This window comes from Rhamphochromis sp. 'chilingali' (assembly GCF_963969265.1).
Source record: "Rhamphochromis sp. 'chilingali' genome assembly, chromosome: 16".
NCBI classification, from domain to species: domain Eukaryota; kingdom Metazoa; phylum Chordata; class Actinopteri; order Cichliformes; family Cichlidae; genus Rhamphochromis; species Rhamphochromis sp. 'chilingali'.
In genome coordinates, this window is record NC_137943.1 from 20797930 (window position 1) to 20815401 (window position 17472).

The 17472-nt window shown below is 37.7% G+C and overlaps 1 protein-coding gene across 1 annotated transcript in view; it reads right to left on the minus strand.

Annotated features, from left to right (window-relative positions):
* The window catches only part of pth1r (parathyroid hormone 1 receptor), a 49466-nt gene that overhangs the window by 5573 nt on the left and 26421 nt on the right, over positions 1 to 17472 (minus strand). Inside the window, exons 2-6 of the mRNA XM_080907776.1 lie at positions 13256 to 13358; positions 7183 to 7290; positions 6879 to 7000; positions 4714 to 4808; positions 2794 to 2977 (exon numbers count right to left, since the gene is read on the minus strand). Coding sequence (XP_080763902.1) covers positions 2794 to 2977; positions 4714 to 4808; positions 6879 to 7000; positions 7183 to 7290; positions 13256 to 13358 — 612 coding nt within the window. The remainder of the gene's footprint in view (positions 1 to 2793; positions 2978 to 4713; positions 4809 to 6878; positions 7001 to 7182; positions 7291 to 13255; positions 13359 to 17472) is intronic.

Below are 17472 nucleotides of genomic sequence, written 5' to 3' on the forward strand. Positions count from 1 at the left end.
TATGAGATTTCCCCATCTTCAGGTGTTCCTTTTCTTTAGGACTGTTAGAGAAATTGGACATATTTTGACAGCTGGGTCATATGTTGTGAAAGCATGGGCAAATGTAATAACACATAAAAGTTTCTCATTATCATTAGATGTACCTCAGGAACATCTAAATTTGCAGCGCTACTGTCATTGCACCCACCCAATGGGAAAATACTGCTCTGAACTACATCTGTAACAGAGTTACAATGCCATTTTGTTACTGTGGAAACAACACATTTTGCTCATGGATCACTGTGTGAGTTTAGGCTCATTACTGTATATGTTGGTTTTTTAGCCAGACTCTTTTTCTGATAAAAAATAACATGTCTTTTTTTTTTTTTACGGGTGGGGGGGATGAGAAAATTTCTGAAAAAACAAACAAACTGGGGCGAGTAGTTACAGAGATATGACTCCTTCCCAGACATAACCCATAATAGGGTGCTAACAATCCATTGTACGCATTTGAGCATTAATGGATTGCTGTTAAATTTTGTTGGTCCCCAGAGGGCGTGGATCAATTTCCTCCCACCACCAGCAAGTATACGTTTTCACTTATTAAGAAAGCTTCAGGTCTCAAGCGTCGTGGCCATCTGCCTTTCCCATTATAGGGTTGAGATTCTTGATTACAAAATTTAGCAATTATTCGATTATTAGATGGGTATCAGTGGAATTACAGACAAAAAGAGGTTAGCGTCTACCACGACTGGCTTTGGTAATCTTTTGATTTTTTTTTTTTTTTATCTAGTACCTTCATAAGTTTCCATGTGATCAGTAATTGTCTATTTATTTATTTGTTTGATTATTTTGATCATTTCTAAATATTTAAATAAAATTGAATTGAATAGAACTGAGTTTGTTTATTTTTAACAGGGACAGTGTACATTAATAAACATTGCTGTAATTGTACTAGAGTTAGCAACAGGTTAATATTCATCACCTGCAAACTAACAGCATTTCTGTTAACCTCTGCTGTGTTATGTTTGTACTGTAAATGAACCAAAACATCATCATGCTAGCGAGTTAAGACCAGATGATAAGTCTGGTAAATATGCTGCATGTTAAATATGCAGATTAAAAGCATGCAGACAGCACATACAGAGTCCACTGTGGAGTTTTTTCACAGCATCTGCGCTTCATAGTTACGGTGTTATATGGTCGACCAATGGATTATTATTGCAGCTTTCTGAAATGCGTCTGTTTTATTAAAACATTCAATTAAATAATAATTTAATTAAATGTTTGACTTCTTTTTATCTATATATATTTCTACCACAAATAAAGAGAATGGATGTAGTTCACTGGCTTAACTCAGTTCTTACGCAATGTCTAATTATCAGTCCCAAGCGCACTAATTCACAAATGTTGTTCCTGTGTTATTCGCAGCCTCTTATTTTCTGTGTCCATCCCAGTGTCTTAATCCATTATCTGTATTTGTGTGGAACAAAGCTTTTGAACCCACTGTTTCAAAGTTCTGAGTGAAAATGTTTTATTTCATGCACAGAATAAAGTTTTGAAACTAAGTGCGTTATCACCATGCAACATACGGGAAGCACATTTTATATGTGAATGATCGGTGTCTCTCATGCCAATTGTATTAATCTTTAAAAGCAATGTGACATAAATGTATCAATAGACTACCAACAAAATTAACCGCAAACACTAAAGTTGGGACTCAAAGCACAGAGTACTGCACACAACTCAAAGGACGAGCGAGTGTTGTGTCTACAATTAACTTGCACTTAGCAAAGAACCAATTTTAAACAGTATCATTAAACCCATAATTTCTTTCCATTTCTTTAGCTGAATATACAAACAAAAAGTACGCACATAACACAGTCTGACAGGTATTTTTGAACCAACAGGTGATTCCCAAAGCTGAAAACTTGACATATTTCAACTGGTTTGCAGTGTGTCAAAAATTCTGCAGCAATATCTTCACAGAGAACAGAACAAGCATCCAAATAGGAATTTTGGAATCTCTTTAAGAAGCCTCGGGGACTATTCATGAAGACTACTTAAAGTTTGAGTAAGAGAGCTCAGACTGAGTTGAGCTTCCATACATCCTTATTAATAAAGTGCAATAAGTTGCTGCACCTAATTCCAATTTTGCTATAAAGAAGAAGGCTTTGCATTATATACACATATTCAGCCTGTGATTTCTGCAGGAGCGTCAGACCTTTTGTGATCGGACTGGTCTGTGGTTCAGACCTTACATTTTCTTTTTCTTAATTAAGAAAATAAGTGGTTGAAAAAGGTTATTTGCTCCATACATAAAATGATGAATTATGCCAGAGTACACACACCTAAGTTCCCTCATTGTGTCACACACAATATTTCACTTACTAAGCAGTTTGAATACAGTATAAGTCACTTTGCAGAGATACAGAGGATGAAAGATATCCCTAAATATATAGTGTAAATTGTTTGTGTATTAAAGCATCCGTGAAAAGTACACAGTCTTTACAAATTTTTTCAGACTTGACTCTGTTCAGGAAAGCCAAGTCCTGGCCTAGTAAAACCTTGGCACGGTGACAAGCAGTACAGTTTATTTGCTGCAGTACTGGAAAAGCAACTGAGACTCCTGCAAAACTTACCTAACACTTCCCATGCGGAAACACAACTCTTCACACCAAGCAACACTAATCAAATTATGTGTACACGTAAAGCAAACAAATCCTGACATTATATTTTTTTGTGAGTACTGCACGTTCACTGACTACGACAACAACTTTATCTGCTGCTTCTGTTTCTATTTGGTTTACTTACAAAATGCGTTTTGTCGGTTTGTGAGGCTTCAGAAATAGACTTGATGTCTTCCACACTGACTCCTTCCATGTCTAATGTCGATCCGGAGTAGAGAACAACGTCTTTTACAAAAATGCTTATAGCTCTTAGCATGTAGGACACAAAGAGGTGCATGTGGATGTAGTTCCTGGTACAGTGTAACCGTCTAAAAAAGAGAGAGAGAAAAAAAAGAGTGGTATGGTCAAATATCAGATATGTGAGAAATTTTTCCTATTTTTCTTTTTTTTAGACAGTTGGTACACCTCAATGTTAAGTTTGTGCTCGACTTTTCACACGCACACAAACAATACGCATCTTAATTAGAGCCAGCTGAATTCCACGCTGACTACAACACATTCTCAAGAATTAGGAGCTTGAAACACACAAATATTAAATCGTTACACTCAAAGTGAGCAGTAAAAACGAAATTGCAAGCATGTGTTGAAAGGGATCCAAATTTGCTTCCACGAAAGCACAAGTTTATCAGTCAAAAATTCTTCATTCTTAACATTTGTAGAAATGTTAACATTTGCAACTGTGAAGTGATTCTGGCACTGTGCTCCAAAGGGAGCTGCAGGATCAATAGCCATAAAGGCTACATTATTGCAGTCAAGACAAAACGTCAATGCTAAAATTTCTTGAATATTTACTAGTGCAAAAAAAAAAAAGACATGACAGTTTAAAGTCTAAATTTGTCAACATTTACTTGACGCTGACATTAGATCAGTGTAATTTCTACCCACTGTTTCTTTCTCTAAAGACTCTTTAATGAGCTGAATTCTTTGACGAGCAACCCTCAGAGAGCTATTGATTGAGAAAAACTAATCTAGCGTACATTTCCCCAGTGAAAAATTCTGAACACAAGTGGTAATGCAAAATATCCCCTCTTCTCTCTCCCTGGAAAACATTTATGAACTCTCCTGTCTAAAAGCTGATGTGTTAAAGAGGAGACATGGCTGGAGTGCTCTGAGCACAGAGCCAGAATGTCAGATGGGCCCCTGGGACAACTTATTAAACTCATTTTGCCCGTAGATTTCCTGGTGCCAGTTGGGAGCATTCCTAAAAACCTTCTGACTGCCTGCCTGTACAGTAAGTCACGCTGGTTGGAGCATTGGTAAATAGTTCCTTCCCATTGATTAGTGATAGTCCCTGTGCTCAACTAAATAAGCAAATAATAACAAATCTGCCCTGTGTTAATCAAAATGATTTAAAAAAAACAGACATTTTCAGACTGAATTCAACCTTGTTTTAAGGTTTTTTCCTTTTTCATTTAAGAAAGTAGCCCTAAGGTAAGGCTGATACCTCTTATGTTTGTACAGTAGGAGGAGAGCTTTTCAAACACAGCACTTTGCTCTGAATTCACATCCCTTCACTCCCTTGTTTAGATGTTTACATGTGGGAAAAGGTGGATGTTGATTAGGAAATGTAATCTTTGTAAGCTGGGAGGAATAATAAAAAATAAAAACTCAGCATACACACTTTGGTTGTGTGTCAGCAAAATCTGAAATCAGCATGAAAATAACAAAGAACCTAAATGTCAGGCAATGAGGCATGCATTACAGCACGCCTGAAGGCAGGCTCCTCCTCAAAGGCAGTCATATCATAGTCTGTTAAAAGTCAAAGTAAAAGTCAAAGGTAATGCTTGATATAGATTGTGTGCTCCGTGCCGTCGCTGTGACACAACACATATATTGCGATGCACGATTATCCGGTGGAGTCGGGGTGGGGGTGATGGGGGATTCACAGCATGCCATCATGCTGTGAATCATTTGGACTCCCTGTTTTGATCCCTTCTCCAATTGCTCTAACCTTAATTTCTGACCTGATCAAACGCCCTCTCTTTTGGGAACATTTGTAGTTGAAAGTACTGATTGAAAAAGTCCAGCAGCAGCATCGACTCACCGAAAATATCCCAAAATGACCACAGCCACCATGAGCGACCCCAAAGAGACCGAGTACCCAACCGTGTAAATGAGATACAGACGGTGAAAGACGTCCTGTTGGAAAAGGATAATTTGTTAGAATATCAACAGACACATTATCCCCTCCTAATTGCATTGTTTGATCCGCTGTATGTTTTAGTCAGACATGCTAATCCTGTTTGTTGGGAAAATTTATTTAAGGATGTCTCCAAATAACCTGGTTTGTCACTGGAAAGCATCAGTACACTGGGCAGTAGTTTAATCCTCCAGCAGAAGAAGCCTGGCTGCACGTCACCAAGTTAATAAGTGCCAGGACCTCCTTGTGATGTAAGTTGATACTACACTGCTGTTATCATTTAGCATCAGGATCTTGTGCCAGAAAAAAATGTGCGTCTGCAGTATTGCTGTTTGCTTTAGTTCATGCACACATATTTATCATTATCTACTGCAACTGCTCCTCTGTTGGAACATCGATCTGAACATTCGACGTCATACAGATGACAGCGGTATCGTATCGTTTCAGGCCAGAAAAGGGTGACGATCAAAGCATGACAGCTTTCACGGCTTTCTCACAGCCTTTGAATGTTTTCATTTATCAATATTTTTAACAAGTTTTCCATCCTTCTTACAAGAGCTATTTACTGCCAGCACTGACATCTAACACCCCGAGCGATGGTAGAGGAACTCTGCACAGGCACCTGCGATCAAGGTCACATCTAGCTGTCAGTCACACTGGGTTGTAGTAGTTCTTCTTCTTTTAACTGTTTCCACACGATGCTTTGCAGTGTAATGGTGCTGTTGGTGCTCATGGTATTACAGATTATGCAACACATAATCCTCTTTATTAAAGTTAAAGATTTCCATTTTGTAAGACGTGTACGCCCGCTTAAAATGTGCAACTGTGTCAGGATACACAGCAAAGAAACACTATCAGCTGACAGGTCTGCTATGAAACAATGAAACAAATACAACAACTATAAAGACCTCATTATGATAATTAATTATAACGTCAGGTAAATGACAACAAAGCTCTAACATTAAAACATTAGCTGAGCTAAATATACAACACACTCCACCCTGGGCCTAAGTATGTCAATTTTTATGGTTTGGCCTTAGAGAAGAAAAATAATAATTCTACAGCATAAAATGGTCATAAGAAATTACCTTTCACTGCAATAGCCTCAAATCAATGAAATAGATTGCACTACAGTATGAGGTGCAACTTCATTAACCCTTTCCAAACCATCCTAAAAATTTTGTTAAAACCTTCTCAACTCTTCACTCACTGACTTTTATATTATAGATTTCATGCACACACTTGGAAATAGCATATTATATATTTTTTTATATGTGTGTGTTGTCAGACGTAACTGGCCTACACAGGTCTGGCCTGCCCTGACATATATCCTATCAAACACCTCGAAGAGACCTGTAATAAGGTGGACCCCTGACTAGCATCCAGGTCTCGTCACCTATTAGTGATGCTGTTGAGGTTATATCAAAGATTTGCAGCAAAGTCTTCCCAAAATGGTCGAGGCTGTTGCAAAAGCATAAAAATGTTTGCTAATGCTCCACACTAATGGTTTTCAAAGAAGATGAAAATCTAATCGGTTCTTCCTTAATCCAAGAGAACATTTGTGCAAGATTTGACGATACTGCATTCACAAGAAAGGATGCATAAAAATCATTAAAATCGACGAATGTAGCTGCATGACTCAACTGTGCAACTGCGGGTCTTATTATTGTTAAGTTACTCAACTGAGCCATGTCTGGTGAGTTCTTAGTGGTCTTAGATTTGCGAGGGAATGACTCAGTTCAAGACTAATCTGGCACTGTTTTCACTTTGTATTATAACATAAATTTAGCCAGTTACAGCCATTTTATCACAAAGCGACCACATGAATATCCTTTCATTATCCCCTCATCATCTTCTCAACATTTCAGTAAATACGATCAGACTTTATTTGCATTGCACATTACTAAGAAGGCATGCTGTTAATTTGTTACGCATTTCAAAGGAAGTATAATTGCAGGGTACATTTTTTTCTTAAATACCTTAAGTGAGACAATTTGCTATGGTGCTGCTGTTAATTATTTTGGTGGGAGACAGTGTCAGCATGTAAATGGAAATCAGATGGATCTTACCATTTGATAGCTTGGGTTATATTCGGGGAGGTGTTTTGAACATTCAGTATAATCGGCCCATGTTCTGTTGGCTGCTGCCAGCTGCCATATCCCATTGCTGTCACACTGACGGTGTGCTAATCCTAGAAATCAACAAAAGAAGTCTGTTTTTAATTACAGATTTAAAGCTTCATAATTCAATAAATTGCCAAAGCAGGTTCAGAGAGAGCTCGAGTTATAATTTGCAATGAATTTGCAGAGCGCAGCCTAACTCATTTTAAAATTCAGGGATTTAACTGCTTACTGTATCCAGGGCCAAGCTTACCTTTATGGTTGAAGTCAAAGATATACTCTGGACAGGGAGTGGATATTTTCCCAGGAGGCCCTTCAGGCCAACAAACAATGCCATCCCAATCTGGTGAGCAGAAACCATCTGCAGAGAAAAGAAAAGAGTTGAATTAAAACCAAATCCTGTCATGACTATAGCACTGCAGTAATGGTCAGTAGGCATTTCCAAGATCTGCTTGTTTTCAGGGTTTTTGTTTGAATTTTAAAAAGCAGACACACGATACATAAACAGCACTGGAATGGCACTGCAAAAGCAGCCTTGTAATTTCATGTGTGGCATAACTGACCCCCCCCCCCCCCCTTTTTTTTTATTCATATTTGTTCTACTTGTGGGAAACATGGGTCACCAAAAGAAAACACATGCCTGTCCACTTCCCATCTATTGTCACATAATTAAGACTTGCAACCATGGAATTTCCCGCATGCTGACAACAAGTTGTCCATTGAATCTGGTGTGGTGTGTTCATTAAGGCTTGTTTGTTAGCTGCCGGATATTTCCATAACTGCTCCGTTGTTGATAACACAACAACCATTATAATGTTGTATGGAATTGGTTTTAGCATGGATCTTATTTAAAGACTTCCTGCAACACTAGCTGCATTGTAGTGCCCTAACTGGCAAATTATGGTTAAATAACAGCACTATATTATATAATTCACTTTCAATATGTATCATATGTTTTGAGGGTTTTTTTTAGATGGATCACATTCAATTAATTAACAACATCCAATTTGATTATTCATTTACGTACAGAGTTATGTCTTGCTAGGGTGAATGAAATTTTAGAGAATGGGAAAAATGGTGATAAGATGTAAAACAAATGTCTTATTTGGCCAATCATTATACCCAGTGCAACAATTTTATGTATATTTAAATTAATTTTTTGAAAATGTAAAATATTTATTTTAAAAATTTAGTAATTAAGTTGAAAAAAAAAATTCAAGTTCTCATTACAATTTACAGTCCTCAACATGTTTTAGACCACCACCGACTAAAAGGTTTGTGCCAGTCCTTCCTTAAATTAACAGTATTTATGATTACCAAAATATTGTTTTATGTTCTATAACAGCTAATCCAACAGTACAGCTGTGCTATTTAATCAAAATCACATTTTTAGTGCTAAAGTATAGTTATTCTTAATATACATGAATTTTCAGATTCACTGTTTTTCAAAACAACCATAATAAAACATGTAATTTTGTAATAAATGATTAATTTATGGTTCTCAGAATTCTCTTTTTTTTCCTGTTCAAATTTAGGTAAAATTTGAATTCAGTCATTTTTAGTTTTCAGTTTTGTTTTGTTTTTTTGGGGGTTTTTTTTATGAGACGTGGTCTAATAAATGTGTTAGGAACTACAATTTTGTATCAGTCTGGACTTAGGTGACCATAGTGGTTTGGGTGATTTCACTTTATTAATAACAATAAATTATATAGTAAAGAATTGACTAATAATAATAATAATAATAATAATTATAATAATAATAATAATATAACAACAACAATAATAATAATGATCATGATCATGAAATCCCATATTTGCATTCATTTTTTTACATATAAAAATATCACATGAAAAACAGTTATTGCATATTTCTCTTTGAACAACAGAATTGGTTAATGATAATAATTCTCTCTCTCTCTCGTTTTTTTTTAAATGAGGCTGATTATGAATGCAAAATCTTTTACCAGGAATCATTAAAGCAAAAAAAGTTTTCTCCACATTTTTACAAGATGCATGGTGATCCCGGTGATCACAACAGAAAATTTTGTGTCAAATTATTAGCAAAGACTGTGCTACATTAAACTTTGCCATAATGCATCTGTGCTAAGTTCAGACAAAGAACTTTACGTTCAAAGTGGGGGGAAAACCTATGAGTGCACACAGTCCCCTAATTCTCAGCTAAACCGTGGAACGGAGCCTGCTGATAGTGTGAGCGGAGTCCCTTTCACCACAGATTCTTGGCAAAACCTCTCTTATGGCTTGGCATTTATGTTGTATTATTGAAAACATCTGTCCCACTTTGACCACTAATAAGTAGGTAAGCATAGAACTAAAACTCTCCTCTCTTTGCAGTAGATCCATTATTTTCTCATTCCTGTAATCAAACTTACAAAGAAACATCTGACAAAATGACGACTTGCTTTTAACTGCTTGTCACTGGGAGCACAAAATTAAAGAGTAGACTGAGTGGAGCTGACTGATTCTTGCAGATGCATGGTGGGAAAAAAATGCGTTTAGTTTTGAAAATCACGCTGACCACACATCCTGGGAGTAAAAGTGGAATTGCTGCTTGCTTTTGCCATAGGTTTTACTACCATAGGACCACCTACTAACAGGCTTAAATTAAACACACAAACACACAGACACACACACACATACAATTTCCTGTAAATTTTTTGACCACAATTTAAATATAAACGTGCCTACGGGGGGACTTTGGTATTTGTGATGTCACTGGGGTTTGAAGAATGTTTTTCTCCCCCAACTCATGTGATTCTGACCTGCAGATGTCAAAACACTCACTGCATGCAGTTCCTCCTGATACATGCAGCCTTTTATAATGATTCCCCAAGTTATTCTACACCCAGACCACAAGCTTGAAGGTTGAGCTATTTTCACACTGCAAGGTCTGGGGATTTGAACCCACATCCCTCCACTGTCCTCCCCAGGCAAACCTCACTGCATCCCTCAAAGAAAACCTTGTCCCAGGCATCAAATGGTGAATTTTACACATTTGAAGCCCAAATGAAGCACAACGGCTTTTCCTTTCAAGCAGCACTCAAAGCTTTCTTAATTAACACATAATTTTGGATAGTTTTTCTACACTTTCTGCATTTTACTCTGCTGCCATTTGAAGCCGTCGTAATTCCTAATCTCCAATAATAGTTCAAAAAGCCACAGGATTACAGTTAAAGAGCCAGAAAAAAAATCCTGGGAGATTAGGCAAAACAATTACAGATATAAATCTAAAGCTAGTAGTTGGTGCAATCAGTTTATCTCAACCCATGGTTTGAAGTTCACGCCACAATGCAAAAAGGAAGGAAAATGTCTCTTAAAAAGTGATTTCTGCTGAAATCTTGATGACTTTTTCAAGGAAAATACTGACATCCTTCATCAGAAAGCGCAAGTTCGGTTTTCTTTGAACTTAATGGCAAAATCTTGACAATATCTATAATTTTACTCAACATCACAGCAAACCCACTACCCAGATTTTAAATGACTTCCACACTGCATAATTACAAACAGCCAGATGTGGCTCTGGAGTTCAAATCAAATCGAAATGAAGGTTAAAGCAATTCATCTGGCATTACAGGGAAAAAGAAAATCTCAAAACAAATACATGCAAGGAGCACATATGTGCTTCTCAAGCCGTTAGTCTCCACCACACTGGGGGACTTAACTGAGGACTCTACTCTATATTAAGGTAATAGGGTTATTCTAATTTCTTCATCTGTAATGTGATTGAACAGACATGTGCAACCTTCCAAAAGAGGTCAGCAAAAAACCACTACATGCAGGATGAGTCACATTCGGCACACCAGCATCATCAGGTATGCAGGTCAGCTCTCTTGTGCTGATGTACCCCCTAAACAGCACCTCAAGCATTTCACAGAATCCCAGTCAGGCATTCCCGATGGGCTTGTTAGAGTCCAGATTGAGCGCCAAAGTCTCCCCTAATGTGCAGACACAGGAACATGCGAGTGCAATAAGGCCGTGGTTATCAACTATTTATACCAGATTAAAATATAAATGTACATATAGTCCCATATGTCTAGTCAAGATAGTGCAAAATGTTAGGTTTTATCCCATTGTTCGTACTGAACATAGCATGCGCTCGGAGGTGCATGCGGACATGTGACACCAACCTTTCCTGTCACTACAACATGTCAGGATAGATTCTCGTCTGCGAGATCTCTGATGTTTCACTGATTGCTCTCCTCTGCATTGGCGCCTATAGCCATCTTGTTAAGCGTGCTGTAAGAGCTGGAACATAAACCCTAAGCAAACAAAATCTGCTGCTCGGCCCTCTGCAATTCTCAAAAGTAGCAATTCTGACTTTTTTTTTTTATCTAATTTGAGCTAGTGGATATTTATCAAAACCATGAAAAGTTGGGACATACCACATGGGTAATGTAACTACAGGGAACAGTCAACAATAGCTTTTGTGTTCTGAGCCAGGAAGTAAACGTTTTTAATTATGTGTTTCATTTACAAGGAGTATCGTTTGGAGGGCAAAGAATTTCATGTGACCACAATGCACTGGGGTTAAAGAGAAAATAATATGATTGGTTTGGCTGTGGAATTCCTCTCCAATCAACTGGGAGAATGACAGCAACCACATGACGATACAGTGTGCTGGGGTCTGCAGGAAAATGGCATTCTTCAGATAGCCATAAATATTGAAAAACACCCCAGGACCAGGTTTGCCTTCGAGCTCAGCCTTCGGAAAGCCACAGAGAAGACAAAGGAAACAAAGCTGAGGTTTTAAATGTAACCATCAACTTACAGTTCACAAAAAATGTCTTGCAACTGCTCCAAGAATGGGCCGTGATTTTAACATATCAGCGAAATACAGGCAAAACGGTCCCTTTAATTTAAATATTTACTTATTATGGTGAAGTATGAACATCATCAGTTGATTAGTTTAAGCTCTTATAATCAACAGTCACTCTCAAACAAGTCACCAATCACATTCAATCAACATGGCGTCTCGATGGACTCTTTACTTTCAAGCTTGTGTTCATCATGTTGCTGGTTATGCAGTTTACTTCCACAGTTCTTGGTAAACTTCACTGTTGATTGGTTTCTCCCTCCATACACAGCCTTCTCTCGGTACACCTCCCGTGTCTGATGGCATCCTCCGCCTCATACATTATATTTCAGCTCGGCAGCCATGTGCAGCCTCTGGGGGATTTACTGCACTCCACATTGAACCTCTAGCTTCAGCTAGAATTCACTGGGGAGCTTCCTCACAAGCGGAAAGCCCCAAACTATTTTTAAGTGATAACGCCTTTGACAAATGTGCCTGTGACAGAAATCTTTTAACTAAAAAACCTTTAACAGGTAGTGGAACATCACACTATTGGAAACCAATAATAAAAGGCAAATAAAGCGGCACCTTCCAAACGCATGATCCCATTTCAATTTCACGCATTCTGCTTGATTAGTTTCCTCCAGTTTTTAGCTATTAGTTATCTTGTAATAATAATCTGTAGCTAAACAAGACATGTTATTCGATATACAGAAGCTATTAGGGACGACTTATGGATTTGTATCTGTTATCTCTCTAACACACCCCTTTTACTGGGTGATTTGCATGACAAACATTGAATCTGTGATCCCTTTGTTACTCTGCTTTGGAATGAGGAGAATCACAATCCTGCTAACAGAGTAAACAATGAACCAAAAGCAAACAATGTCCTGTGCATGCGCTAAATGTTAATCAAATCTGCACTATCATGCACACGCACACCTGGAGGCAATGTTCCTATTTTAAACCACAGCACACCTTGATAAGTGCGTACATGTCCCACACCCCACCCCTCACACCCCACTTTCACCACTTTCCCCAGTCTAAAAAATGGAAGGGGCTGGGGTCAGGTGTGCAGATATGCCATTTAACCTAGTTTTTGTTTTTTGTTGTTTTTTACAGATTTCAGCTTTTGCAAGAGAAGCGGTGCACATCCATTTCAAGCCCCAGGTTAAAAATGAGTCTCCAGCTAAAAGACATCCTACAGGCGATTTAAGGTTTAATTCTGGATTTAGGGATCTGTGATTTTTTTTTCACATGACTGCACTCAATCCACAGCTGTAGCACACAATGGAATATGTGAACAAATATTAAAGAGCCATGCTGGTTTATACAGATATTCCTCCGGCCCCCTGATGATGAATCCTACTTAAATCTCCTATGTGGCTGTTGACCATTTTGCCATGAAATTCAATACTGAAAGTTCAAGTCCCCCTGAAGAATAACAGTATTGTCATTACAGACTCACAAAGCCACTCATACGGCTAAAGACTGACAGATTTGTTTCTGTACTCACCAGGAATCCTCTGCTTTGCCTTGATGATGGCCTCACATTTTTGCTTGGCTCTGTACAAAAACTCTAACTGTTCCTCTTTTGTCAGCACATCATCAGTGTAAACCTGCAAATCAGGGGGAAAGCCTCAGAGTTAACGGAAGGATATGGAAGTGGAAACAGGAATAGTGTGAAAAATAGATACTTTCAAAGAAAATTTCCAACACAAAACATCTATTACAACTCAGCTACATGGCAGTTAAAATGACAAGAACAACATAAAAGTGTAAATATTTCGCTGCAGATGTAGACTCTCCTCTGGATCTGAAATGAGCATGAAAATCAGTTCAGACTTAGACATTAATTTCTCTTTACAGCTGCTTCAAAACTGTCAAACTGTCTGGAACCCTGCTCCTGGTGCTGTGGAGAAAAAAATTAAATCCAGTTTCCTACCTCCAAAATTCACCGGATATGAGTGACAGTAATACAGTGGATAAATATTAGAAAGTCCCGTACTTTGACCACATCAGTGGATTCATTGAAGAGTTCTATCAGTCTTATTGTGATAAAATGAAAGCTAAACTTCCCTGACTCAACAGCATCAGTTTCACTCGCAGCATGCAGGCTTATTCCAGCGGTAAACTGATCGACATGAGGAAAATTTTAACACTGACAAAAATTACATTTTATTCCATGCAGTTTTTTTTTTTTACCCCTTATATATTTTCAGGTTCTGAACGTTTTATATGAGGGTGACGTGGTAACGCAGGTGTGGTTTTCCAGTCAGGGAAACTTTTTCCATTCTAATAGGTCACACTGACTGACTTGCTGTTTGCCTGTGGATCACCTTCGGGCATTGACAAATGTGACTGTACTGAAAACGACAACATTCATTTTTAACAGAGCATGACAAGAAGAGTTGAAATGAAAAAACAGGCCGCCTAAACTAAAGGCTAGATCGCCAGGATATTTAATGCTGTCATGTAGGCAATATCATTGTTCTCTGAGCCACACTGCAGCAAAACTATAAGACGCACACCATGAGACATAAACTAACACGTATGCCGTACAGAGCGCCTGGAGGTGCGGCTAAAAAAACCCCACACACACACAGTCTTGTTTTTTTGGTCCAGTGATCCAGAGCAAATAGTGCAAATTAAAGACAGACGTTTACTCAGAGCAGCTGACTGCCTGGCTGCAGTTGCATCTGTCAGTTTCAGACACAAATTACATGTCTGGATGTGAAGAAATCAAATTTTGCTTCTATGAAAGCAAGAAGCAGAACACTTCAAATAGTAACGAGTAATTGTTTTACTGATGAGCAAGAGACAGCAGGGAGAACAAGGTAAATCTATGCATAAACAATTCACCTTTCTAAACATTTATCACAGTCATTTTGGATCTAGAATATATATTTTTTAAACGTGACACAATGGAATATATAACCATGGACAGATAGCTGCAGGTACAAAGTAAAGGCGGTGTGGAGACTTGCTTGTCGAATCTCATTGTGATATAATGATCATGCCTGATTCTATCTCTAAATATAAGTAATATAATTGATTTTCTCTTGTTGCCCTGAAAAATCTTATTTTAGTCTCTACAATATTTGTTAATTTGTTCAGACAGATGTTAACTAAATAATTTGTGTACCTTATTTTTAAGGTATGCTTGTTATATCTAATCAGTCAATCACATGGCACCAACTCAGTGTGTTTAACCAAGTAGCCATTATCAATTGAGCATGAGAATGTGAAAGAAAGGTGATTTCAGTGAATTTGAATGTGCCAGATGGGCTGGCCTGGTTATTTCAGAACCTGCTGATCTCCACAGAAAATATCCAATGTTGATGTCAGAGATCAGAGGAGAATGGCCAGACTACTTTGAGCTGATAGAAGACAGCAGCAATTCAAATGACTACTTGTTACAAACAAGGTATGCAGAAGAGCATCTTCGAATGCACAACATGTTAAAGCTTGAAGCAGATGGATACAGCACCAGAAGACTGCACTGGGTACAGCTCCTGTCAGCTAACAACAGGATACCGAGGCCATAATTCACACTGGCTCAACAAAATTGGACAACAGAAGATTGGAAAAACATTACCTGGTCTGATGTGCCACATGAAACAACATGAAAGCTGATGTTTGCATTCTAATATTTGTGTTCAAGCCTCTAGCTATAGATAAAATATCTTATGAAAAATAAGTTTTAGTAATAAGACTTTTACTCTTATACTCTTTTTTGTGAGTATAGAAATACTGGAAGTGAGCTTACTCATTCTGCAACAGTATTTTATATTGTATTCTTCTTATTTATAATTTAGTACAGCCAATTGCCGTGGTGTTTATTTAAAGTATATGAAATGCTGAAATTTTACAGCAGTAACAGCAGTATAAATGTTGAGAACCAACCATAAAAAGGACAGTACCGAAACACTGCAGTACTGAAATAAATTACAAGAATTTTACACTGGTTCCCGAGTACAACATTTAAGAGAATGTACTTATTTACTATAACAGTTACTATAGTAGATGTACAGTCTACTAAGAAGTATTTATATTTTTGCAGTTGGCAATACAGCTCCGTATAGGAACCAACTGTTGTATAACCTTTTTCAAGACTTTTTCAGCCGTCTCTTGTGCCTGTTCATAATGAGAAATATAATAAATAAGTACAGATAGGAACAAAGACATGTATACTTTGTTTCTAACAGAAGTACGCAACTTCACGAGGTTTAAATTTAACTGTAAATACCAAGCCGTTGTGGGTTTGCTCCATACAAACCCACAATACCTCAATCCATCAATATTTTCACTACTTTCAGCCCTGAAATAAGGATGTCCAGTCTGAGAACTGAATAAGGTTACAGAATGAAGACGTTTATGGCTTTGCACAGTAAACAACCACAGATGGAATAACATTTTACCGCAGGCGAACAAGGATAGATACTACCTGTTTACTGTACTAACTAAGCCAATATAGAATATTCCACTGACAGCTTCTGAGACGTTCACACTATTTTCATCTGAAAAGCTGCCTAGTCTTACTTTAGGTAATGACCAATAGGTAATCAGAAACAGTGGATGTGGAAGTTATTCTGGTAAGAATAACACCACTATCATTACTCTTTCTATTTGCGGACAGGTGACAAATTAAAGGAAAAACACTGAACGTCTAACCTCTACATTAAGGGGACTGTTATGCTGCAGAAGGCGTTATCACGATCAGCTTTATCTTGAGATCATATATTTCTTTTCCGATACGAGCGATCACTTCCTGCATAGTTATTAAGGTGCAATAACATGCACCAGGTTTTAAGGTAGTTATAGCCTTATGAGAGAATTTGTACTGGCAGATAATTTTCCTCATCACCACCGTAAAACACCAAATGAGGGCTCTTTGGGGAGAATAAGATTTGGAGAATAAGTGACAAGGCTAGCTGAAGCTGCATAATGTATTTTCACCATTTAAATAATTGCATGCATTATGCTGATATATGTTGAATTTTTCCACACACTTCAAATCAGTGTGAAATATTGCAATTTCTCTAAGTTATTTCTGCCATTTGAGTGAGACTGCTGTTCCAGCACATTAAGAACAAACATCCCAGCCTTTATAGTGGTGTTTAAGCCCCTGTGAAACAGTAAACCAAAATGAGGCATGGAGTTTCAGCTTTCTGTCTTAAAAACCAGACTCCTGCATCCAGGGATATAGAGGAGTATCATTTACCATTTCAAGAGGAGAATCTTGGGTAATATGTATGCCCCGTGATTATTTCTGAAAACTATTCCTCCTCCACTGGCCAGAGTCCAAACCTCCAAAGTAAACACACCTCTCACAGGGAGAAACGTGGACATTCTTATTTACTGCATTGCATTCAAAACACAGTATTCTTTTTGTGAAATGCTTTTGAGTTTGTGCCAAAATGAGAATTAGAAAAATACACAACATATAAATATGTGTGTTTTCATCACCGGTCGCTAGAATACAAACTCCACTTGGATAAACCACAAGTTTCTATTTGTCTTTGCAAACTGCAGCTTGATGACTTAAACTGCAGCCCTCTGCAAGAATATAAGACCAATATTGAGAGAACTGTATTTAGGGTGCTCAGTCAAGAGAGCGTTTAACCGCTAGGATGAAATGCTAACATTATACAGTGTGGGAGTGAAGGCACATTTACAGTTTAGTTTTAGTTTTCTATTTTCAGCATTTGGTCATTAATGCAAGTTGTATTT